The 24,492-nt window shown below is 38.3% G+C and overlaps 2 protein-coding genes and 1 non-coding gene across 6 annotated transcripts; 2 read left to right on the forward strand and 1 right to left on the reverse strand.

Moving 5' to 3' along the window:
• Positions 1 to 1,982: 1,982 nt before the first annotated feature.
• LOC103705738 (cullin-4-like) lies at positions 1,983 to 17,044 on the forward strand. Its single transcript, XM_088716529.1, has 17 exons — positions 1,983 to 2,574; positions 4,615 to 4,730; positions 4,835 to 5,181; positions 6,102 to 6,282; positions 6,390 to 6,512; positions 6,625 to 6,912; positions 9,389 to 9,514; positions 9,642 to 9,743; positions 9,854 to 9,907; positions 13,916 to 14,022; positions 14,153 to 14,213; positions 14,311 to 14,442; positions 14,530 to 14,667; positions 14,741 to 14,821; positions 14,897 to 14,977; positions 16,521 to 16,601; positions 16,684 to 17,044. Exons 1-17 carry the CDS (start codon positions 2,166 to 2,168, stop codon positions 16,795 to 16,797), a joined length of 2,541 nt encoding a protein of 846 aa, XP_088572655.1. The 5' UTR covers positions 1,983 to 2,165; the 3' UTR covers positions 16,798 to 17,044.
• Positions 17,045 to 19,783: 2,739 nt separating this feature from the next.
• On the forward strand, positions 19,784 to 19,980 carry LOC113462050 (U2 spliceosomal RNA). The gene has a single exon (XR_003384282.4). It is a non-coding gene; the product is annotated as a U2 spliceosomal RNA (small nuclear RNA).
• An 894-nt stretch (positions 19,981 to 20,874) lies between these two features.
• On the reverse strand, positions 20,875 to 23,843 carry LOC103705737 (uncharacterized). Of its 4 annotated transcripts, none has more exons than XM_088716540.2 (6): positions 23,469 to 23,843; positions 23,267 to 23,328; positions 22,987 to 23,165; positions 21,726 to 21,834; positions 21,307 to 21,591; positions 20,875 to 21,183 (listed from the first exon to the last, which is right to left on the reverse strand). In XM_088716540.2, the coding sequence occupies exons 1-6, from the start codon at positions 23,782 to 23,784 to the stop codon at positions 21,031 to 21,033; spliced, it is 1,104 nt and encodes a 367-aa protein (XP_088572666.2). In that variant the 5' UTR covers positions 23,785 to 23,843; the 3' UTR covers positions 20,875 to 21,030. The 4 variants fall into 4 exon arrangements, with proteins under 4 accessions (XP_088572666.2, XP_088572672.2, XP_088572674.2 ...); XM_088716546.2 differs by having other exon boundaries at positions 21,270 to 21,591; positions 23,469 to 23,842; XM_088716548.2 differs by having other exon boundaries at positions 21,263 to 21,591; positions 23,469 to 23,842.
• Between the last annotated feature and the right edge of the window lie 649 nt (positions 23,844 to 24,492).

A 24,492-nucleotide genomic window follows, 5' to 3' on the forward strand; every position in this document is an offset into this window, starting at 1 on the left:
CTTGACTTATTTAATAAATGGGTTATATGGGTCGGGTCGAGTGATCTATTTAATAAACAAGCCTGCTTCAAATTTGAAAATTTGACCCGTTTAATAAATAAGTTAAATTTAGGTTGACGAATTTTTGACTCAACCTGCATCCAACACAGCTCTGACCCAACCCAACCTGTTTGCCACCTCTAGGTGTGAGCAAAGAAAAATTGAGAGCGAAGAAGAAGTAGATAACTAGTGAAATGAAGATTCTAATTCACATGCTTTATCTGAGATCTTGGACCTAGGTCCTTCAAAGAGCCCGGTAACGGCCTCAAAAGTTTGTCTAATAAAGGCCTACCTATACTAGCACCTCACAAAGATCCAATAATACATTCATCCGTAACAGCTACACTATGGGGCGCAAGTCAGCCCAATTTGAATTTTGAATTATAATGTAACATATCGACTCTATAACGTCTATGTGAGATTCAAAATTTGAATTAAGTCTAGCAGGGCATATAGCCGCATATCTTAGTCTATATATATCATTAATCAGTCGTAAATAAAATCCCGTTATCTCTAGGTTATTAAATGAATTAAGGAAGCATAAACATAGATTTGCTCTAGAAGTTTCGATGGAGTCGGAAAATCCCAAGTTTTACTCAATTGGGAAACGCCAAGGATTCCCCTTCTTCGCGCGAATCCGCCCGCTGGGGTCGCTTTGAGAAGTGTGCAGATGATGCTCGGAGCTTTTTGAGAGCTGTGCGGTTGGGATCCAACGGTGGATTTGCGGGAAGGAAGGTGAATCCTTCTTTTGCACGAAAGATACAACTCCGATCCACAACTATCTAGGACCGTGGTTTCACGCTTCTAGTTTTTTTTTTTTTTAATATTTATATAGAATTTATTTGGTTCGCGAAAAAATTTTTTCTCAAAAAAATATGGTTCTTCAGAAACAGATTTTTAAAAAGAGAATGATTGAAAAAATACTTTTGGCATATTTGGTTGACAATGGAAAAGTGACAGATTTTAAGAGTGTTTATGTTTGATTGATCATCCACGTGTTTGGAAAAGTTACATATATTTTCTATTATATTCTTAATAAAAATTATAACTTTAATATTTTGAAGGGTTTTTTTAGAAAAAATAAAAATGGAGATATTTAAAGTAACTTTCCTATGTTTTTCATGAAAAATATTTTTTCATAAAACGTGGAATCATATTTCCATGGAAATACAGCTTTTTCGTCTCTCTCATTTGAAAATTCCAACTAAACAAGAGGCATCTCATTATTTTCTCGTTGATCACACTTTTTCTCTTTTTTTCCCGTGAACCGAATGAGCCCATAGCTCTTACGTAGGTATAGCCTGCCAAGTCAGAAGAAATAAGATGGTACAATAAAAATGGAAATATTCTTAATAAAAATTATGTCTTTAATACTTTGAAGGGTTTTTTTAGAAAAAATAAAAATGGAGATATTTCTAGCTCATGAGAAAGTAACTTTTCTATATTTTTCATGAAAAATATTTTTTCATAAAACGTGGAATCATATTTTCATGGATATACAACTTTTTCGACTCTCTCATTTGAAAATTCCAACTAAACAAGAGGCATCTCATTATTTTCTCGTTGATCACACTTTTCTCTTTTTTTTCCGTGAATCAAATGAGCCTATAGCTCTTATGTGGGTATAGCTTGTCAAGTCAGAAGAAATAAGATGGTACAATAAAAATAGAATCTAATCGGCACTAGTCCAAATAATCGTCCCGAAGTGACGAGCAATATAAGAGATAACCCGGTCTGCAGCCTTATTTGTCTTTTAATATTCATGTGCTGCTCCGAAGAGACTCATCGCCCAGACCAGTGAGTCTTATGAATCAGTGAGTGGTCATTTCCGTACTGTTCTAATGAGGTGATGCGGTGTCGGTGTCCTTGTGCCGGTTCGGGCGAGTCCCGAGACCCGGGTCTCGCCGGGCCCAAACCGCTTAACCCATTATATTTCCCCTCGAATAAAGGGGATCGAATCGGGCATTTCTCGTTTCTTCGCTCTGTCTCTCTCGCTTCCATCCCCCATCCCTCACCTCTTCCTCTGCCCCCATACCCCTCTTTCTCGATCTCGGCATCCGAGCTCTCTGCCTCCCTCTTTCTCCCCCTGCGCTCGAATCCTCGCCATGCGCTTCTACGATTGATTGATGACTCGCGCAAAGCGGCCCCCCTCCAGCGTGAGCAGCGGCGGCGGTAACAGGACCACCACCCACGGCAGCACCTCCTCCGGCGGAGTCATCGGAAGCCCGCTCTCCCCATCCATCGCCTCGTCCTCCGCCATGAAGAAGTTCAAGTCCCAGCCACCCGCCGCCGCTGCTGTCGAGAGGGAGAAGAACGGCCTCCACCTTCACAGCACCCACTTCGACCCCGCCGCAGCGGCGGCGGCCGCCCAGCCCGCCGAGGAGGAGGACCCCATGCTCGTAGACCAGGAGGACCTCAAGGCCGGCGCATCTACTGCCATCACCTCCACTGGTGTCGCCGCCAACCTGTCCAGGAAGAAGGCTACCCCTCCCCAGCCGTTGGCTAAGAAGCAGCTCGTCATCAAGCTCGTTAAGGGTATCCCCTTTTTCATTGGTTCTTTCCTCGCTTCAGTTCTAGATGGATCGATTCCCTAAAATCTGATATTTTACCCTCTAAAGATTTCCCTTTAATCGATCATTTCAACGATCTTTTCTTATTCTCTCTATGTGAATTGCTCTTTTCATATCATAAACCTAATTTTACGGGGAAGCAGAATCTTTGCTTTATTGGATTTAAAACTGGAAAATTCACGGAGGTAAGTGGCTCATTTTCCTCCTCGTACGCTTCAGTTATGTCCCCAGGCAATTGTTTGTATTTGGAGTCTGATCCAGGTTGATTTGTATTCCTTGGGGAATATTCCTAGGAGTCTTTGTTAGGTTGATCTTTGCCTAGGGTTACAGCAAAAAAATTTCAAACTTTCCTGTAAGGATGCATTTTTTTGTATCTGATTCAGACTGGACTGTGGCTGTAATCCTCATAGTGTTTTATACTATAGGGGATCCATTTTTTTTTGGTCCTAACAGCTCTAAGGCCGCTTCAGCCACTTATCTTTAAATGGTTGCCTATTTGATAGAAGTGTAGGAGATTCATCTTCTCCATTATTTCTGTTTGTTGTTGAGTTTGCTGGTTGTGTAGTGGCAAAATTTTATTTGTTTTATTAATATTTTTGCATAAAGATTTCTCCTTAATTGGTCCTGTTCATAATCTTTTTGCTGTTCTTTCTATATAAATAACTATTTTAATTCTTTCACATGTCTGTTTTTACTGAGCAATCTGAATATGTGGTTCCTTGGATGTAAATGGGAAAATTCACTGCAGTAATTGGCTGGTGCTCTTCTTGCATCCTTGTTTTGTGCCCTTTGGCATGACTCGTATTTGGGACACTGGCCCAGGTTGGTGTATAACCCTGGGAAAGATTCCTAGGAGTTCCTTGGTAGTTGCTCTTCACCTAGGGTTTCAGTGAAAAAGTTGAAGTTTCCAATAAATTTTTTTAAATGCAGACCGGTATTGGCAAGGTGATGGAAATACTTAGTGATTTCTACTTTGTATCTTCAAAAATCTGCATTATCTTATTTTTTGGTCCTCACAGCTTGGAAGTACAGGGTTCAGCCACTTATCTTTTACATACTTCTATGTTTGCTGATACTGTAGAAGGTCCATAGTTGCCATCACTTCTGTTGTTGATAAGTCTTTTGGTGCAATGACACAAAGCTGTTGCTTTATGGTGACTATTATAGTTTTATTTGGATGCAACGTCATTCTATTTAGTCTATTTTTCTTTTAAATACTGATCTTGATACGAAAATTATTTTACAATTTAATTAGTTAGGTTCAAGAAATGTTGAATCGGTCCATACTGGCCGGTTCAGCCGGTCCGATTCAGCGTTAAAAAAATGGGACCAGCTTGTACCGGCCTCCGTATCTGCCGGTACTGGCTAGGCCAATTTTTTTGGGGCTTTTGGAGGCCGAACCAGTGGTACCAGTTTGGTACCTATTCGAACCGGTACCGAACCGATCCAGTGGCCGACCAGTACACCTACCGGTACCGGTTCGGCGATCCTTGGTTAGGTTATTCTAATTGGTCTTAAGTGCATTCATATATTTGTACACTGCTTTTGTTCAGCCAGTATGAGAATTTGTTAAAAAAGTGCTCTCTTGCTACAGTGGTTATGACTTGATAAAAGATTCGAGAACCAGAGAACCTAATATGGAGATGGACATATAGATTTTTATAAATATTTCATTCTAACATCCAGATTACAAATAATAACTATCAGATTTCTATTTGGCACTCCATCAAAAAACATCTTGTGTAGCCCTCAGTTACTAGAAACCTGAAGTTATATATATCAGGGGCAATCTTTTCCTCATTGGTTTCAGTGCTAGAGAATCATCTATGGGGTGAGAATGTTGCTAGAGATTGTGTAACTTACACTAAGAGGCTCTTCACCTTAACTGTGGACTTGCTTGTTCATTCATGATTCATAGAACTTCCCAAGTGTTTTCCCTTTAAAATTTTCTTATTCTACTTTTTATTCTAAGAGTTTATATTGTTTTGTTTTTTTTCTTATATAGGTAAGCCAACTCTGCCAACAAATTTTGAAGAAGATACATGGGCAACATTGAAGTCTGCTATTACAGCTATATTTTTGAAGCAGCCAGATCCATGCGACTCTGAAAAGCTTTATCAGGTGATTTTTCCAATATTAGTTTGTTTTACAAGCCATGATGTCTCTACTTGTTATTTCTTTCATTATTTATGACACAGTAACCCTCTCTATTTTTCCCAACACAGGCTGTTAGTGATCTTTGTCTACACAAGATGGGAGGAAATCTTTACCAACGTATAGAGAAGGAATGTGAAGTACATATTTCAACAACACTATCCTCATTGGTTGGCCAGAGCCCTGACTTGGTTGTATTTTTATCATTAGTAGAAAAATGCTGGCAGGATTTTTGTGACCAAATGTTGATGATACGCGGTATAGCCTTATATCTTGATAGAACTTATGTCAAGCAAACCCCAAATGTTCGGTCATTGTGGGACATGGGGTTGCAGTTGTTTCGGAAGCATCTCTCTTTATCTCCAGAAGTTGAACACAAGATTGTCACTGGTCTTTTGAGGTTAATTGAGAGGGAAAGGTATGTTCAAATTTTTGCATGTTCAAATTTGTATGCTTATCGCATACTATGGAAATACTCATGCATTTTCTTATGCAAGGTGGAAATGTACTAGGCTTTCTGATCGTATATGATTTCTTTAGCATCATATTTGTTATTTGTGAGCTCTGAGTTATGCAATCTGTGCAACTTATGTATTGCATACTATGATAGATATCTCATATCAAAAGTAATTTAATGAACCTATAACACAAATGAGTAAAGAGAAGATCATCTTGTCACCGCCTTTTGATGTATCAAGTATCAGGTAACCCTGCTAATTAAAGGCACCCAAGAATAAAGTATGTGTTTTAAACTGTTTCATATGTGGTTTGCTTTCACTATTTTTAATTTGTTTCCATTTTTATATTATTTTAAGTAAAGTTTGATATTTTTATTGCATTATTATACTTTTGGGTAGCTCTCTAAACACGCAAACTGGAATAAGCCACAAATATTGCTACAATACATGCAAGGGTTTGCCTCATTCTCATCTTGGAGACAGTTTGGCATGAAACTTTTTTCTATTTTTTCAATGCAACCTTCTTCAGATCGTGATCTGTAATGAATGGCATCTAGGGAGAATGAAGCTTATTGTCTTGTTTCTATAGCTTTGTTGCTTTTCTTTACTTTCTATGATGATTTCTATTTTGATGACTACCTTTTGAGGATGAGGACTAATCATCTTTCAACCCACTGAAATTTCATTGTGAAATATATGGGAATGTTTTAACTGATCTATATCAGTTGTGTCTAAATATGGCAAGTCTCCCGTGTAAGTAAGGCTCGCTGTATAAAATTCTCTTCTCTTTTTTAAACTAGATGTGCAACCTTGTACTAAATTGCACCGATTCTCGCTATAATTTCCTTGTTACTATCTAATGCTGTTTTTGTTTAATCAGACTAGGTGAAGCTATTGATAGGACAGTACTTAGTCATCTTTTAAAGATGTTTACGGGTCTTGGAATTTACACTGAAAGCTTTGAGAAGCCCTTTCTGGAATGCACTTCTGAGTTTTACGCTGCTGAAGGTGTGAAATATATGCAACAGTCAGATGTTCCAGACTATTTGAAACATGTGGAGGTGATTTTCTCTTTTCTCTGGTTTATACATTTATTTGACTTCTAGGCACCATCATTCATGATAGCATACCTTACGTTAAAAAAAAATCATCTTGTGCAAACCTGCAGTCAAGGCTACATGAGGAACATGAAAGATGCTTGCTCTACCTAGATGCGAATACAAGGAAGCCCCTTGTAGCAACTGCTGAAAAACAACTCCTTGAACGACACACATCTGCAATTCTTGACAAGGTGATGCTTATTCTACCTTCTGTTGCGTTAATTCTTTTATTAAATTTGCAAACTTCTTTCCAGTGTTTTCACAGTCAGCTCTGTTAATAGTGCTGTCCTTTTAATGTTATAGGGATTTACAATGCTAATGGGGGCAAATCGTGTTAAGGACCTTCAGAGAATGTACACACTCTTTCAGAGGGTTAATGCTCTGGAGTTGTTAAGACAAGCTCTTAGCTCATATGTTCGGGGTACCGGGCAAGGCATTGTTATGGATGAAGAGAAAGACAAAGATTTGGTTTCCTATATTTTGGAGTTTAAAGCATCTCTGGATACAATCTGGGAAGAAAGTTTCTTCAGAAATGAAGCTTTTTCAAATACCATAAAGGATTCTTTCGAGCATCTCATTAATCTTCGTCAGGTCAGTGCATGCTTGCCACTTTGATTGCTTAGTCACAACTATATGTGCTCTCTAGTCTTCATTTTTTTTTATTGTTTCTTGTTAGTTACTTCATATTGTGTAATATGGAAGTGAAGTAGGAATATGAATATTGTTAGAGATCTTGAACAGGCTGAAGGAATTTGCTGATATGTTTTTCAATGGTGTTAGGACAGATATCTTGCTATATTAGTTTTTCTGGAATGTATTTTTTGGTTTGGCAGAATATGTGATCAGATGTCCCAGAATTGGCCAAGTGGCAACTTTGTTTGTGTTCGTACTTTCATCTCTTATCATGTGTATTCAGGCTAGCTGCTTTTAGCTCAGCTGGTTGGCACCCAATTCTTGATGTAGTCTCAAGACTTCATCTTATACATAGTTTATGACTTTATATTTTTTGTTGTTTCTGTGTTTTCATTCAAAGTCATGTTTAGGCTTGGATTTTCAGTCGAGTCGTGTATTAGGACTGCCAAGCAAAAAGGGTCCACCTAGGTGTGATAGAAAGCCAACCCAACTCCAAACCACCACATTTAATTGCTCGAGCTTTGGCCTTTCTTCAATGCCCACGGTCATCACTCATCTCTAGGAACGAAAGAGGAATGAATGATAGTCTTGGAAATAGAATTGTGCATGTTAAATGTATGGAAGAAGGGGGGAAGGAAGTTGAAAAGAGAAAAAAAAACGCAGAAATCTGCAGAAAACAACACAGAAAAATACTGTTCACGTGAACAGTAACCCGACCCCAGTTACCATTCACAGAATGGTAACCCGACTCGAGTTACTATTTATGGAACAGTAATAGGTAGTTGGACGGAAGATAAGGACAAGTGGGGAAAATATAAGGGCTATTGGGAAAGTTGTTGGATAAGGATTAGGGGAGAAGTTATAGGAACTATTTTAGAGAATTTTAGAAAGATTGTTCAGCTGTTTTGGCACCTATAAAAAGAAGGGATAGTAGCCAATAAAAAAGAAGAAGAAGAAAACCTAGAAAGGTGAGTGCCACTATGGCGAAGCCCTAAGAAATCCTTTTTCTTCCACTTTCATCATGCTTCTTGACCTATTTCTTCTTAGAGCCACCTTCTCGGCCTCGTCATCCTTCATCTCGATGCCTAGGTGGAGCGCGGCCTGAAGATTTTTATTGGATTGGAGGGACCAAACTCGCAGAAGTAATTATCCGACTAGTTTTATCACCATCTTTTACTCAGCCCTCGTTTCTTCACCCATCAATCATTTTCTCTACCCATCATCATTACCATCGTTGCCATCTATCACATCCTTGGAACCCGAGTTTACTAGCAATATTTTTTTTTATTGTTCTGTTGTAATTATTTTCAGTTTGCTGTTCTAGTTATATTTCATTAATTAGGCTTCATTATAAGATATATATCATGTTTTGTTTTGTGTTCACATACCTCTATGATGATCTTTTGGAATGAAGAGCATTTGCTGAAGTGTTTAATCAATCGCACTATTTGACTATTATGAAATCAGTCTACACCTGTAATAGTTGATTTTAGGTTGCACCAATTCTTCATGGGAGAGGTCCTGGATTCAATCCTAGGTGGTGGCAAATAACCACCACACTGATCAAAAATGTGATGAAAACCAAGCTGTGTTGTTGGTTGGATTTCAGCTATTCTTTTTATAATCTTCTGTTCTGACAGCTTCCTAATGCTTAATTTTCATGTGCTATGGATTGTGTTCTATGTTGGTTAACAATATTCTCATAGTCAGTGACTTAGTAAACTATGCATTTATTCTTTCAGCATAAAGTAGAACATATTTTTATGGACATGTCTCAATTCCCATAACACTCCTGGAAGTTTTTTTTTGTGTCTTGTATATCAATAGGTGGTTAATGTCTTATTGAAAAGCATCCTTTTCTCCTTAAACAATATTTTTCTTCCTTTTTTTAAGACAATATGAATTTTGTAGACACTCCAATAGATTGTTTGTGGTCAGTCTTATGCCAAAGACAGATGATTCAGCAAACCTGATTGGTGATGGGTCACCTGCATTATTGCTGCCACTGTCTGACTTTTATGACTGCTGAATTAGTTTCAGATAGGTAACTTTTGTATGTATTTGATACTAAACCTGAACTTTGGAACTGCCTGATTTTTCAGTTTTTCTGATTACCTAATTCTTATGGCTATTTGCCCATGACAACTAACAATTACTAATGAGAAAAAATGCAACATTTTTAATATCAACTTAGATTTGCTCCATTAACACCCATATTTCATGGTAATAATCTTCAGAATCACTGAAGGTAACTGATAATGATTAGTCATAAACTTGTGTCGTTAGTGAAACATAATTTGAGATACAAATGTATGAACCATTCACTAACTCAAGTAATTTGCCTCCGCACTGTTTACTGTTTCAGTGATATTGCTTGGTTTAAATTATTTCAAATTTAATTAAGAAAAGTTTCTTTTGTTATTTGATATAACAGAATAGACCGGCTGAACTGATTGCAAAGTTTCTGGATGAGAAGCTTCGTGCTGGCAACAAGGGTACATCTGAAGAAGAGTTGGAGGGTACACTTGATAGAGTGTTGGTTTTATTTAGATTTATTCAAGTAAGCTACTTAGTTATTTTCCCTCTGTTTGTTTCTGTGATACATTATTTCTGCTTGGTGGCTCACATATATGCTGCAAGAATGTATTAATACAGGAGGAACCTGTTTTATTTCATGAACACTGCAGGGAAAAGATGTATTTGAGGCATTCTACAAAAAGGATCTAGCGAAAAGATTATTGTTGGGAAAGAGTGCATCAATTGATGCCGAAAAGTCAATGATATCAAAAGTAATTAATATGCACTTGAAAATATTACTGAAAGATTGCTGAAAAAGTTAATCTTAAGTTTTTGACATTTTATCAGCATTTCTAATGTACATATTAATATCTCCTTTCAGCTGAAAACTGAGTGTGGAAGTCAATTCACGAATAAACTTGAAGGGATGTTCAAGGTATGCAATCTCAATTATGTCTTCATAGATAGTTTAATCACATCTGAAGCTATGATTACTTTTATTGATTGGTGAAAACCATGATTTTGTTTCTTTGTTAAATTTTAAAAAGAAAATTAATATAGATTTGAACTTTTAAAGGCATATGAATATGAGTCTTTTACATACATGTTCATGGTATCAAAAGTGGGATGTCTTTGTGGCAATCATGTGAGTATTTGCTTGTTGGGACCATAAATCTTTATTCATGAGCTATACCAATGTTTAGACACTTGGGCAAGGTTCGCCGAACCAGTATCGACGGTCGTATCGATTGGCAACTAGTTCAGTACAATGCCGATGCATACTGTACTGATCCAAGATGTGCTGGAACTAGGGGGAGGGATAGTGGGAGGGTGAGAGGGAGAAAGAGAGGAGAGAGAGGGGGGGCAGGCTGTTGGGGTTGTTTCGTCTTCGAGAGAGAGACTGAGAGCGAGGGGAAAGAGAGGAGGGGGACGAAGCCACTAGGTTCATCATCATCTTTGGGAGAGAGACTGAGCAAGAGAGGGCAACCTCGTCGGGGTCATCGTCTTTGGGAGTGAAGAGAGACTGAGAGAGAGGAAAGAGGGCGAAGCATGTACTTGTGGTTGTCGTCAGAGGCGGAGGTGGCGGCAGCGGGAGGGGGTGTTAAAAACCTAGCCCTAGCTGAATGCGAGAGGGAGGGAGAGAGTGATCGGAAGGCAAGGCGATACAAGATCGTGTCCCTAGGGGCTTATAAAGGCAGTGAATCGCCCGAACCGCTCTGTACCAAGGAGAACCGGATGGTTCTGCTCGGTTTAGGTCAGTTTAGACCAGCTTGAGGCCTATTTCGAGCCGAACCTATGTCTTGATCTGGTTTTTGCCCGGAACGGGTCGGTACGCCCCGAACTGGGTTGTTCGGGTTGAGACAGCTGATCTTAATGGAAGATATGTGAAGGTAAATTCTGAATTATACACTTCTTTGGCTATGAAACATAACTATACTATTGGGGTCACTGAATCCATGATTCAAGGCAAACCTCAAGCCTCGAAGTAAAAGAGATGAAGAATAGTGAAAGAAGAGAAAACACTTTTTTTCCATTCAAATTTTATCTCTTGTACTGCTAAATGACTATCATACCTAGACTTAACCATTAACGTAGCTAAACCAATCGTGACTCTTAACTAAATTTGATAGAAGAAAACAAAAGAGAAAAAAGGTCATTTGTGTTCCTAATTCCGATTAACACTTTATCCGCCGCATGATTCAAGTCAAAAAAAAAATATTCTTGGTTCTGTTAACATGCCTAAAGGATACATCTTATTGAGGCGTCCTGATCGTATATGCAAAATATAATGGATGTTCTACTGCATTCCTTATAAATGTGTATCCTAGTGCACTCAGTCTAAATCCACTGCCTATATAGTATTGAAGTCTTCAATCAATCCGGATCAGCATATTTTCACATGCTGAAGTAGAAGTCTTTATATGAGGCTTCTCTCCAAGGATCTTGTGTCTTTGATACTGATTTGATGAGAAAAGAGAGAGAGAAAAAAAAGATATGAAAACAGTAGAAACCAAGGTTGCAGGTGAATCCTCAGGCGTGAGTAACCTAAACTGGAAAAGATGTCCAGAAAAAAAGAGGGAGAAGTAACTCAATATCTTCTGCAAAAAATTTCAACTTTTTTATTTAACTATGGAAACAAGTCTTCAGCTAAAGCATTCAATTAGGCTTACCAAATGTTATTTTTGTTTTTTAATTAGGATAGGAGAGTTTTATTTATGCAATGCCCATATAAATCTTTATTACATTAATTAAATAATGGCAGTGCCCATCACTAATTGAAGATACTTATGTATTTTTAAACTCTAATGCGTCCAATTACTGAAGCCAATCAGAGAGGAACTCTCACAGATTTATTTGTTGTTGAGATCTTCTTTTGGCTGAATCCCCTTCTTACATTGACAAAATGCCATGGGAAACTGCCTCTAATGTTTCATAGTGTGGTCTATATTAAAATATTGTTTTGGCTTTTTGCGTCTTTTATTGAGTTGGATCTTATATAGACCAAATCCTCATTGTGCTGGATTTATAGCAGCTTCCATCATCTAGATTTGCATCATGAAATAGGACCAATAATAACTTAACTCCTTTAAAAGCAGGAAAAAAATGGAAGTAAATCATTCTGCCCCCACCAGTTGTATAACATAGGGCACCTTCTTGGAAACACTTTAGTGCTTCATCAACGTATATGTATATAGATCTTTATATACATAAACAGTAAGTGTTGGAATGATGCTAAAAGAAGAATCCACTAAATAGCAAGTGGATGCCAGTTTATGCTATTATGATTGGTCATAGCCCTTCATAGTTCATACTATATATTTATATAATACACATGAGTATATGGCATGAACATATATACAGAACAACTATGCATGGACCAGCTGATCAGGCAATTCAGCTCTATGTAGACTGTACATATAGCATGTCTTTAGCGCATTTATTGCTCACAAAACCCCTCATAGTCATTAATGGATGCCATGACTTATATTTTTCTGATGGGTGAAGTAGGACTTCTTTCTGTTACACAGCTTGACGTACAGTTCCCTTTGATCTATCTAGCATTCATGGTGACTCCTTTCTTTGTTGTTTGATAGATCCTTTGTCAGTTCCTACTACTATTTTTCGATTTGTTAGTATATATAATGTCAGATAAGCCTTGAGGAGTATCTGAAAATCATTTGATGCCATGGACCACATAATATCTATTAGTAGATGAGCAGATGACCTTACTTGCAGGTCAACAGCTCTATTTCCATCTCTTGCATATTGCACAAGTTAATTTTTGCTTTTCTCCCTGAATACTCCATGTTTGAGGAAGAGGGTAATGAATGCCCAAGGAGTGGAGACCATGCTGATTCAGTGGGTGCAGATTTTTAGGATCCTTTTCAATGATAAGTTCCTTGGAAACCTTCATTTTTCTACCAGTTTGAGATTGTGAAGGAGCATTGAGGTTAAAGTACGTTTATGCTTTTGTAGGATAAATAGCAGAGAACGCCCATAGCAGATTTCCGTCACTATCTCTTAGGACTTGTTTGGTTCGCAGGAAAAGAAGGGGGGAAAGTATAGTCAACGGGAAAATGAAGAAATACCTCTTGTTTTGTTGGAGTTATCAAAGGAGAGAGATGGCAAAATAGAATTGCCATGGGAATAAGATTTTTATGTTTCATGGAAAAGAAAACAATACATGAGGGACATGGAAAAGCTACTTTTCCACCGATTAGGATCTGGGTTCCTTTGTTTTTCCAAAGCCATCCTTAAGCTATCAAAAATTCATGGATAAGGTATTTCTCTTTATTAAGGGTATAATAGATATTTCACATAACTTTCTCGAAAAAGTAGATGCTCCACTAAATATAAACCACTCTGGAATGTACCACTTTCCTAGGCATCATATTCTTAGGAGTTAGCTTTCCTGCAAAAAATATTTCAGCGAGAGAATTCTTTCCGCAAACTAAACAAGTCCTTAAGAGTTCTCTGTATATAGTAGACTTGGAGACATAAGCATTAGTATTAATGTTCGCCGTCTTGGTACCAGACCTCATACCAGTGCCACCTAGTTACTACATTGGTGCGCTCGGTACATGGGCCGGTTTGGCGTATCAAATGTCAGTACACCCCTCGTACTTCATTATCGGTACCGAACTGGTGTGGTATGGTACACTCCGTACCGTTCGGTTCAGTACAGTATGGTGTACCTTGATCAATATAAAGCTTGAAAGCATGGAAAAATCCATCTTAATAAGATGCTGTCACTTGTACAATTTCAAGTTGTTTCTTTATATTTGGCGAGTTATGGCTGGCGGCTGCAAGGAAATTATTGTCCAATTGCTTGTTAGTTATAAATTATTTATCAATTATCTGTGGTTACAATTTGAAAAGTATGCTGTCTGATCATGTTCTTCTGAATGTTTTTTTTAATAGTTTCACGCTGATATATTCTCAGGACATTGAGTTATCGAAAGAGATTAATGATTCCTTTAAGCAATCATCCCAAGCCAGGACAAAACTTCCAACTGGTATTGAAATGAGTGTCCATGTCCTAACGACCGGGTGGGTCTCATTCCTTTAATGTCAGTCATATGATTTAGGTCTTGATATGTAAGATGGCGACAAGTATTCAATGTGCTATTCTTATAGCTGACTTTGATCTCTAATTTTATGAAATTTCTTTGCTCTGCAGGTATTGGCCAACATATCCTCCTATGGATGTTCGACTTCCACATGAACTGAATGTTTATCAGGTTAGGTCACAGACAATGCGTGCTATGAATCTTTGCTTCATGCTTTTGTCTTCTTTGAAAGTTATTTCTGATTCCTTTTTGCTTTGCACAATTATAGGATATATTTAAAGAGTTCTATTTGAGTAAGCACAGCGGGAGGCGCTTGATGTGGCAAAATTCATTAGGTCACTGTGTTTTAAAAGCAGAATTTCCAAAAGGTAAAAAAGAATTGGCAGTGTCATTATTCCAGGTAGGTCTGTTTTTGATCTCTGCTGGATTCCGCTATTTCTTAGTTTGACCTGCTTCTCAACTTTGTATGACCTTATGCTTGTTCCAGACTGTTGTATTAATGCTGTTCAATGATGCTCAAAAGCTCAGTTTTCAAGATATTAAAGACTCAACTGGCATTGATGATAAAGAGCTTAGGAGGACTTTGCAGTCACTTGCATGTGGCAAAGTCCGAGTTCTCCAAAAGGTGCATGCCTTCTTTCATACTTGTTCTGTGCTGTTGTCCCAATTGCCTTATTCAAATGCTGTGCATGTTACAGATCCCAAAAGGAAGAGAAGTAGAGGATGATGACACATTTGTATTCAATGAAGAATTCACTGCTCCTCTCTACCGCATAAAGGTAAGCTCTCCTCTGTTCAAATCAGTATTGTGGAATTTCAAGCGTGCTGCTAGAGCTAACATCTCATGTTACCAGGTAAATGCAATTCAAATGAAGGAGACGGTGGAAGAAAACACAAGCACCACTGAAAGAGTATTCCAAGACCGTCAATATCAGGTTTGTTTGAACTGTCTGGCTGCAAAAAGGCTTAAAATTTTTCTTGTTATATGACCGGTCAAATGCATGAGTGAGGAATGAGATCCCAAAGGAAATGAACGTATAGATGAGTATATAGGAAAATATTGCAAACTACAATTACTACAGGAGGTATTGTTAAAGATTGAGAAATGTTCAGTCATATCTTTTAAATATTACACGACCAGCTGTACTTAATAATTTAGTTAAGTAATCCTATTGACTGGAAGATACAAACATTCCTGTGATTAAAGATAGAGGAAATAAACTTTTCAAATGGGAGGCTAAGGACCCGTGAAGTAAATGTTTGGCTGATGGTGATTTTAGTAAGAAGATATAAATGGGAGAAAGATATTCATATCTTCAGCCAGATGCCTTGTCCCAAAATTATAGGTTTGGCTTTGTGAATTGGAGTATGCTTTATCAAAATCTTTGAGAGTTAAAAGTGACTGAACTCTCAACTTAGCACCAATCCTGAGTGAATTGGAGTCTTAGCAAAAGCAATTTTGGAAAAAGGTGCCTGCTTTGTAATAAGGAAGACCATGTGGCAGGAAGAGAACCCTACCTTATTGGCTTATAAATCAAAAAGCAAATCTCCACAGCATTTCAAGTTTTGAAATGACTACTAGGCAAAATAAAAGGATTAGATATATTAAATTGCACTCATCATCTATTAACGCATGGATTGTTTGACAATGGGACATTACTCCCTGCAGGGTTAAATGTAGAAAAGAAGACATATTGGATTGCATCAGTGCATAAAGAAGTGGAATAATAAATACTTCATCCAAGACAATAAAGTTGAGGTGGAGGAGATATTTTTATAAGTTGTTAAATTGTTACACTAAGAATGTGGAGGCAGGCAGATTATTAAGTAGTTGGAGTCAAGGGACAAGAGAATCTGTAAGAACAGCCTTTGCAATCCCAAGCTATTTCACAAGAGTTAGGAAGTAGATGAAGATATCTCGATTAAAAACAAGGTGGATGAAAGAGGAGATCTACCTTTGTGATTTCATGTCATAGTCAAGCATCATTCAGACTTCCAGGAGGGGTGGTAAACATAATTTTAGCATAGCAGATTTGAGGATATGAAGTGGATGATTGACAAATGTTTGAGGAAGATAAAGAGTGAGCCTAGGTAGAAATTTGGTGTGAAAATCATTTTGGTTATGTAATCTTGGATGCCACCTTAAGGATGTGTGGTTTTCTGGTATTTAGGCTGAGCAGTTGATAAAATGGAGAAGGAGAGGAATTAGAAGGAAGGTAAGATTTTTGATTTTGGATCTTGTGCAGAAAAGGCAACTCAACTTTTATGGGATGAGACTTTTTTTTGAGCATTTTTGTGAAAGATTTCAACCGATCATATTGACAAATTTAAGTATTACTATTGTCGATACAGCTGCCATCACTTACTAATTGCATGAGCAAGCTTTCTTGTGCGAATGATATATGAGTGGAAGTCTTTAAATAAGTATGTAGTAGATGTGGCCTCGAGAGTTCTCATTTCTTTCCAAACTCATTGCAGGTTGATGCGGCTATAGTCCGTATCATGAAGACAAGGAAAATACTAAGCCACACGCTTTTAATAACTGAGCTCTTTCAGCAGGTAATTTTACATGGTCTGACAAGTGAACTCCTCTCTTTATTCACCTGAATGGTATTCACGTGGTGGAATGTGTTTCTTTCAGCTAAAATTTCCAATAAAACCAGCAGACTTGAAGAAAAGGATAGAGAGCCTTATCGACAGGGAATACCTGGAGCGGGACAAGAACAATTCTCAGATCTACAATTACCTGGCTTAACACCCTTTGCACCCTCAAGAAACCTCTTCTACCAGCAAATGAGGGAGTTGCCTCCTTCCGAAGGTCATGCTTCGGCGGTCGTTTTAGCAATCTTTTGATGTCAACCAGTGTACAGGAAGAAGCAACATTTTTCCTCTTGTTCCAAGTGACAAAGTCAGTACCGTGAAATATCATGTTCCACTTCGCGTTTTTTCTTCTTCTTGTGGAATTAATCATTATAAATTTTTTAAAACAAGCTGTTCCATCCCCTGTCGCAGCAATGTTTATACTCCCTGCATCGGTAAAGTTGAAAGCCTGTCAATAATGCTTTTATTTGCCTCCAGAAAAATCACAGGGAGAAACCTAATCACTGCATTTCAACATGTACGACCTGTTAAGAGGGAGGAGGTGAGGGATGGGGGGTTGCAGGGCCTCTCCTTGAAATCCCATGATGAGATGTTCCTTCCCAGAATTAAACGGGAAGGGAAGCCTCATCTATATGATAAATATGGTTCCCAGGATGAATGATTGAAGTCCAAAACAGACTTGACTACTCGTATATGAAGAATGTATATCTGCCATGTAAACTCCTGGTGGTAGCCAGAGATCTTGCTCGACTCTCAAGAATAGTTGCATCTTATCGGAAGATCAAGACGGAGGCTTTGTAAAAAAAATTGGAATGCTGAAATTTTGAATTTATAAATTATATTACAGAATTCCCAAGAGTCATGTTCTCGTAGTATATAGTGCCTGTTCAAATTTGATGTGCTTTGTATGAGGACTGCGTTGACAGTCATATGGAGGGCATGTGGATGACGCAGAAGTGAGGACAGGCATGTGAGCTTGGGAAGAATTGTTGCCGTGAGGGATACTTGGATTTTGAATCTAATGGAGCTATAGCTGATTTTTTCCCATATCTTTTTGACATTAACAAATGCAAGTCCTTCCAAGAAATATGAAATAGCTGATTGCAGATCGATGAGTTAGCACACCCTACATATTCAAGCGAATATGGTATTGACCTGCGTAGGATGTAACTAGCAAACTGCTATAGAGACCCTTTGCTAATAGCATGATTACCAATCACATTCTAGGATTTATAATTTTAATTGTTGTTATTATTATGATTACTAATACTTCTGCTGCAGCAGCAGTAGTGGTAGTTGTTGTTGTAGTGGTATTAGTAGTAGCAGTAAAAGCAGGAGCAATTATAGTAGCAGTAGTAGTAATTGCAGGAACAACAGTAGTAATAGTAGTGGTAGTAGTGCTAGTAATAGCAGGAGTAGCAATAGTAGTAGGAGCAGCAGGAGTAGTAGTACTAGCAGGAGTAGGGAGTAAGAGCAATAACAGAAGTAGAAATAGCAGTAGCAACAGTAATAGTAGTGGTAGAAGTAGTAGTAGTATAGGAGTAGTAGGAGTAGAAGACACAATAATAACAATATTAGTAACAGCAGTCGTAGTAGTAGTAGTAGTAGAAATAGTAGCAGTAGCAACAGTAGTAGCAATACTAAAAATAGTAGGAATAGTAGCAGACAATAGTAGCTGCAATAGTAATAATAGAAGCATTGGCAATAGTAGTAGCAATAGTGGCAAACATAGTAGGAGCAGCAGCGGCAACAACAATAATGGTAGCAGCAATACATTGTGTTTTAGGAGGGGCATGTAGAAGGGCCTCAGAAAACTGTAAATGTATCTAAAATGAGGATCAAAACAACAGTTACATGAAAAAGTTAAAAAGAATATCAAACACAATATGCATACGAGACTTTGGAAAGCTTGACAAGCTCACTCAGAACAATTGAGTGAACTACTGATGAGTCTATTCGTCTAGACATTTTATGCATTTGTTCGACTATGAACTAAATTTATTATGAGATATTGTATCGACCATTCGCTAGCTAAACCTACATATTTAGTCCACTAAGTACAATCTTGTAGAGCATTTATTCATGGTGAATGTTCTTCGCTCTCACTTCAGCATGAAAGGAACTTTGAAACACACATAGGGTTAGGGTTGGAGCGAATCAGTTGAGTAAACCATAAACTTAAAAGCTCAAACCTCCAAGCTTCTTGGTTGATTGACTATTTCGATTTATCATCGCCGCTGACACCCTGGCGCTGGCTTTTCGGCCCTGGTCCAATTTTTTCCTTCCGGTCTCCATCTCCGACCTCAAAGCCCATGACATCATCCTCTGGCCTAAAGACCCCGCCGCCATAACCACTCCCCATCCCCCTTGCTCTTTTCCTCAGCTACAACCCATCTCCTAGGGCCAACCTCTTGGAGCCCGAGGTCTACCTAGAAGTAACAAGAATGAGACCAAGAAAATGGTCTTGCTTTTGAATTACTTTGTCTTGATGACGTGGTGCTTGTTGGATGGTGCAGGTGAATTGTAAATGTTATACAAGATCCGGAGCAGATTGTCGGCGAAGGATTCTATACAAGATCGGATGAAAGACAGAGATGAGAGCGAAAAAGAGGAGTGGAACAAAGCCTTAAAGGCGAGGCATCCGAAGACAAAAGCCATTGGCTGAACACCATCCGGAAAAATCTTTAATTCGAAAGACGACAATCAAAGCATCACGATTCGAGGAACGTCTGATACATCAACAGTCGACTCCATATTCTTATACGAGTCCACAATCATTACACGAGATGGACCTGAGTTTGGTGAATGGAAGTTGGCCTTAGGTGTAATAGAACTTCCAGTTACTCTGCGTGATCGTATACTGAGGTGCTCCCCGTCGGTTATTAGAACAACGCGAGCCGGGCTAGGCTTTGATTCAATTCAGAAAGATAAAAGGACAGAGGCGACTAATTCCCCATCTCATTTGCGGTCGAAAACGAATTCCGTATGATGTACGGCCACCTCAAAGAGGCCCAAGCTTTCTCCGGCAGCTCCGTGATCTTGTGGAGCAGTTCTAGCTTTTTAGTCCCACATCGGACGCCGAAAGAAGTGTCAGATGGGGGTTGCTATATAAAATGGGAGGAATGGGCTCCTTGCAACTCATACCTTTCTCGGCCTTTTGGCTAAGATCAAGTGTAGTATCTGTTCTTATCAGTTTAATATCTGATACGTGGGCCATCGGCCCACCATGATATTAAATTAATTTTTTGTGGGGGAGGGCCCACCACAGTGGCTTGTCGCTGGGGCTCTCGCGCGTCGCCCATGCGTTGCACTGCTGCACGGGCCTGGCGCACCCCTACCAAATCTGAAAAAAATATTTATGTCGCTTGTTTTGTTTATGTGATGCAAATTTTTTGTTATATGCAATTAAGATATGATTTTAGTGTCATCAGTCCAGAGGTTCCGATTTGTATTAGGCCCATGGTAAGTGGGTCGTTATACAGTAAATTCATTACCAATTGTTAATTATATGGTAATTTTCTTGTCTGGGGTGTCCAAAATGGGCTGGGTCTGGTTTTTAAACCGGCACGTCGGAAACCTGAAAATTAAGCCCGCCCATGAGTTGGTCATGATAATATAATGTATTATATATTATATAATATTAAGTTATTCTCATGAATATTCTTCTAAATATCGAATTTTATATGAATATCTTTCTAAAATTAATATTTACATATATATCCTCGTAAAATACTTGTTTTACTATTCTATTCTTTTTTATTCTTATTTTTACATGTACCCACATTATCTAATGCCGTTAAAAAATTAACAGTTTCAAATTAAAATAATTAAAATATTCTTAATGGGTAGATGTGCATAAAAAAAAAAAGATTTATAAAACGATGGCAATGAAGGACAAAAATATAATTTCAAAATTTTAATTTATTTTTTATTAAAATAAATATGATTTTTATTAATGGTATTAGAAAACCGTTATATTAGGAGCATTTATATAAAAATAGTATTTTATGAGAATAAAAAATAAATATAAATTTTAAAAAAATATTTGCACAAATTTGAATTTTCAGAAGGGTATTAATATAAAAAAAACCCTATACATGGCGGACAATGATAAAAGAGCTGATGCTATGTTTTCTAAGGCCCAAGCTTAGTGGCTGGCATTCGGAAGGATCACAATTGTGTTCCTGTGGTGCACTTTACGGTGGGTGTAATAGCTATCAACGAAAGAGAATTTGAAACTAGAATAATGGTTGCTCACCATAGGCGTTTCACTTATATTGCGAGTTTTATAGTGTTTACATGAGCAATTCCAACTTCCAAGTTGTCTCTCTACATTCTTCTTCCTTGCTCTACTAAGAATCATGTACCTTAAACCAAGGACACCAATTCATACAAAAACTATGAGCAGTTGAAGAAGGCTACTGAGTACATTGACGAGCATTAATGCAGCACAGTGGCACAGATGAGTCCGGATTTCTCCTCCTCCTTCCTTGCTATGATTGTTGCCGTGATGAAAATCACCATCAGGTTTGATTTTCTTCTGTAAAAATTTGTAATGGAAAGGCTATCAGCATCACTAGACCTGACATTATAGGCATGCGTCAAATCTGATCACAGACCAATTACCAAAAATACTCGGCGATCAATTCAAGTAAAATTTCACCCTCTTTATTGCTTCAAAAGGTAGCCGTAATCTCCATTCTTTCTGCTTCCTGCTCAATGGCCTTCCTTTACCTGCCTCAGCCCTGTTCTCTTTAACATCTGCGAGTTTCCACACGCAGTGCGCGGTATCGCTCTCAATCGACGCTAACATGAAAACTCTATCTATTTGCTGGTAGTGTTTGGAATCAAGATTCTCTTCCAAGTATTGCACACTCATGGGCATCTCTTTAAACCGGTCCAAATCCTCAGGTACCTTTAGCAGTCTCTCCGCGCCTGGAGATGATACCTGAAAAAGATACAATCATGCGGCTCATATGAATATCAAATCCATCTTGTATTCAGAAGCCCAAAATCTCAAAATTGGGTTTGGATCATAGTTTTATACCAATTATCTCTGGAAAAAGAAATTTTGATGCATACCTCGAGAGCCAGATCTAAAGGTATCTCCCCACACTCCACAATCTCATCCAGTCGCTTCTTATAAAGACTGCTAAAATTTTCAATTTCCTCCATAGCTGGGCACCCATATCTGAGAGCGATGGGCAAATGTCGGTACTTTCGAAAGTCTCAGAAAACTTTGTAAATCAAACAGAACCTATCTTTCAATGAATTTGTACAATTAAGTGTTTGAGAAAACCAGCCAAAGTGAGCTAAGTTTGGGGACTTGGCCACTTTTCTGGCTTTAGACAAAAATAAAAAAGCAACATAGAAAATATTCAAGGGGCTGTAAGAGTTCACATTAAACCTTAGTGATCATGAGCTCTTCAAAATAGATGCTCCTGCTGTTGTAATAAATTTTGGTTAGTGAAAGTAACTAAATTATTAAGAATCCAAGCACCTGTAGAACTCAAAGGAATTGTTTTTTCTATTCCATATCTCTTCAAAATATTATCAATATAACCTCCTTGTGAAAGGCCAATCAATTGAAGCCAATGATCCTGATTCCAAAGACATATGAAGTACTGCCTATATGCAATGTACTGAATAAATTATCAAGTATGGAAGTCCATACTAGGTTTGATTCATAAAAATTAGCCTATTACCTAAAACCAAGTCAGGTCATGATGGTTCTAGATTGTAGACGCATTCACTAGAACCAACATGGATCTAATTTTGTTTTACAGATCTCTCTTCAGACTCATGCCTCCCCAATAGTTTTATAGCTCTGGAACAAGTCTGGATTTGTGGATGTCGGTGACAATCCTATGAAGTGGACATAAGGAGTGGACCACAGAATTAATGCTAGAAAATCCACTAATTCACCTCACTTGATTTTTTCCATTTTCTTTGCTTTTATTTGTTGTTAGCATCAATGCTATGAGAAGGTGTGCATCCATCTCTGAGTGGAATAGGAATCGCCAATGTTCGATCATCATGTTCTAGAAATAAATAATTTTAAGTTGTATTTGAACATAAATTTTAAATAACCATAAACAATAGGCAAGAATAGGACTAACTCTCCTTCAATCTCTTGGAGAATGATGGCAAATATTAAAACCACGTTCATAGCAAGTTGAAATCCTACTGACTGCCAGTCTGTAGAGATTTGACAGAGATATGGAGCAAAATCAAATAGCTCTGATAGATGTGCAAGAGAAAAAAAGCAGACAGAATAGAGCACAAGCAATTCAAATCACAAGCAATGAAGAGAAAATAAATATGAGATGGCAGTTAATCTTACTTGTTTGTAAGCTTATCCAGACGCACATAAATGTACCCTCTAGGAGACACCTTAAACGCAAAGATAACCATATCATCATCGAAATGGAGCTGGAGAACCTCATGAGCAACCGACAGAGCCCGCTCACCCCACCGAACGTCTCCCAGCACGATTCCACCGCCGTCCCCTCCATCTCCAGTCTAAGAAAGGCATTTAATGGACAAGAAGAGCAACAAAATTACGTACATAAGCATGAAATAGGAAGCCAAGCAAGACTCAGACAAAATTCTGCACTACATACCATTGGCTCAGCTTCTTCCTCTTCTTCCCACTCAACAATCCATTCTTCCCCCTCTGTTTCAACTGTAAACTAGTAATAGTGATCTTTAGAAAACGTTAACAGGGATTTTTAGACAAATTTTAGTTAAACAAATGAAGTGGGAAGAAGAGGAATAATAACAAACAGATTGAGTGGCTACAGAAATGTTAAGAGCTAAAATTACCTGATTCTTTTCCTCTTCTTGGGCCTGAAGGACTAGGGGAGAGCGTGGCGCTGGAAAAGAGTGCAACGAAGTGGGGCGCGAGAGGGGGAGGAGGCTGTAGAAGGAGCCTGGGCGAGGTGATAGAGAAGCCTGGAGAAGCCATGGAGAAAAGGAATGGGAAGGAAGAGGCCTCGGTGGCGGTGGCCGCAGTCTGTGGAGGAGGAGGGTTCGGAGAGAAGGCGGAGGTGGTGGAGGAGGAGAGGAGGCAAGGACGCGCACCGCCGCGAACCTTGGGAAATCTCATCGACGCCGCCAGTAGAGACGCTGCCTTCCTCATCGCAGTGACTTTGCGATGTTGGAGGGCAGCCAGCAAGCGAAGCACCCGCCGCACTCACAAATAATACTTACTGATATTAATAACCCTGTTGCGAAAAAGATTAAAAAATATATAAATATAACAAAAGTACGGCAAAAATAGTTCATGCATATGCGCAGAACTATGGTCTATGGTGGAATAGCCTTTCAGGCAAAGCATGTGTATAGAAAAATTAATGGGGTAGCAAATTGGATCTGCTTAAAAACAACCGGGCTATGGTTTATGGTGGGATGGCCTTGCAGGCGAAGCTTGTGTATAGAGAGGCCAATGAGACAGCAAATTAGATGGTCTCATAGCCAACCACTTTAAGAATACTCTTTGGAGGAGAGAGAAAGAGTTATCTCGTGCGCTTCGAGATCTGTTATTTTTCGATCTTTTTGGTTGAGTTCATGCCCATAATGTATCATACATTCGTTTTAGCGCAAAAAAAAAAAAAAAAGTTAGACAAGACATAGAAACAAAACCATAAAATTATGCTTGTCTAAAAAAGGAAACTTATGAGAATTTTTTTCTACTTAAGCTAAATTGGGGTTGGGTTTGGTTAGTAGTTTATACTAAATTAGTCATTTGAATCAAGAGAGAGAGATTTTAAGATAAGTGAAAGGTTTGGGATGTTCTTGTTGAACTAATATTTGTTGAAAGGAGATCTAATCTGTTCATTAGTTTTAT

The sequence above is a fragment of the Phoenix dactylifera genome, chromosome 1 (genome assembly GCF_051530095.1).
Source record: "Phoenix dactylifera cultivar Ajwa chromosome 1, Ajwa_hap1_PhDact_Kaust_v1.1, whole genome shotgun sequence".
Classification (NCBI taxonomy): Eukaryota; Viridiplantae; Streptophyta; class Magnoliopsida; order Arecales; family Arecaceae; genus Phoenix; species Phoenix dactylifera.

Excerpts from the sequence above, each read along its gene's own strand:
- LOC103705738 (XM_088716529.1), top strand. The coding sequence starts at position 2,166 with ATGACTCGCGCAAAGCGGCCCCCCTCCAGCGTGAGCAGCGGCGGCGGT. Across the intron at positions 9,515-9,641 it reads TTTTATTTAGATTTATTCAA|GGAAAAGATGTATTTGAGGC; the intron begins GTAAGCTACTTA and ends TGAACACTGCAG. Across the intron at positions 14,023-14,152 it reads GTCCATGTCCTAACGACCGG|GTATTGGCCAACATATCCTC; the intron begins GTGGGTCTCATT and ends TTTGCTCTGCAG.
- LOC103705737 (XM_088716540.2), bottom strand. The coding sequence starts at position 23,784 with ATGAGGAAGGCAGCGTCTCTACTGGCGGCGTCGATGAGATTTCCCAAG. Across the intron at positions 23,329-23,468 it reads AAGAAGAGGAAAAGAATCAG|TTGAAACAGAGGGGGAAGAA; the intron begins GTAATTTTAGCT and ends ACTAGTTTACAG. Across the intron at positions 21,184-21,306 it reads CTTTTGAAGCAATAAAGAGG|AAGAAAATCAAACCTGATGG; the intron begins GTGAAATTTTAC and ends AAATTTTTACAG.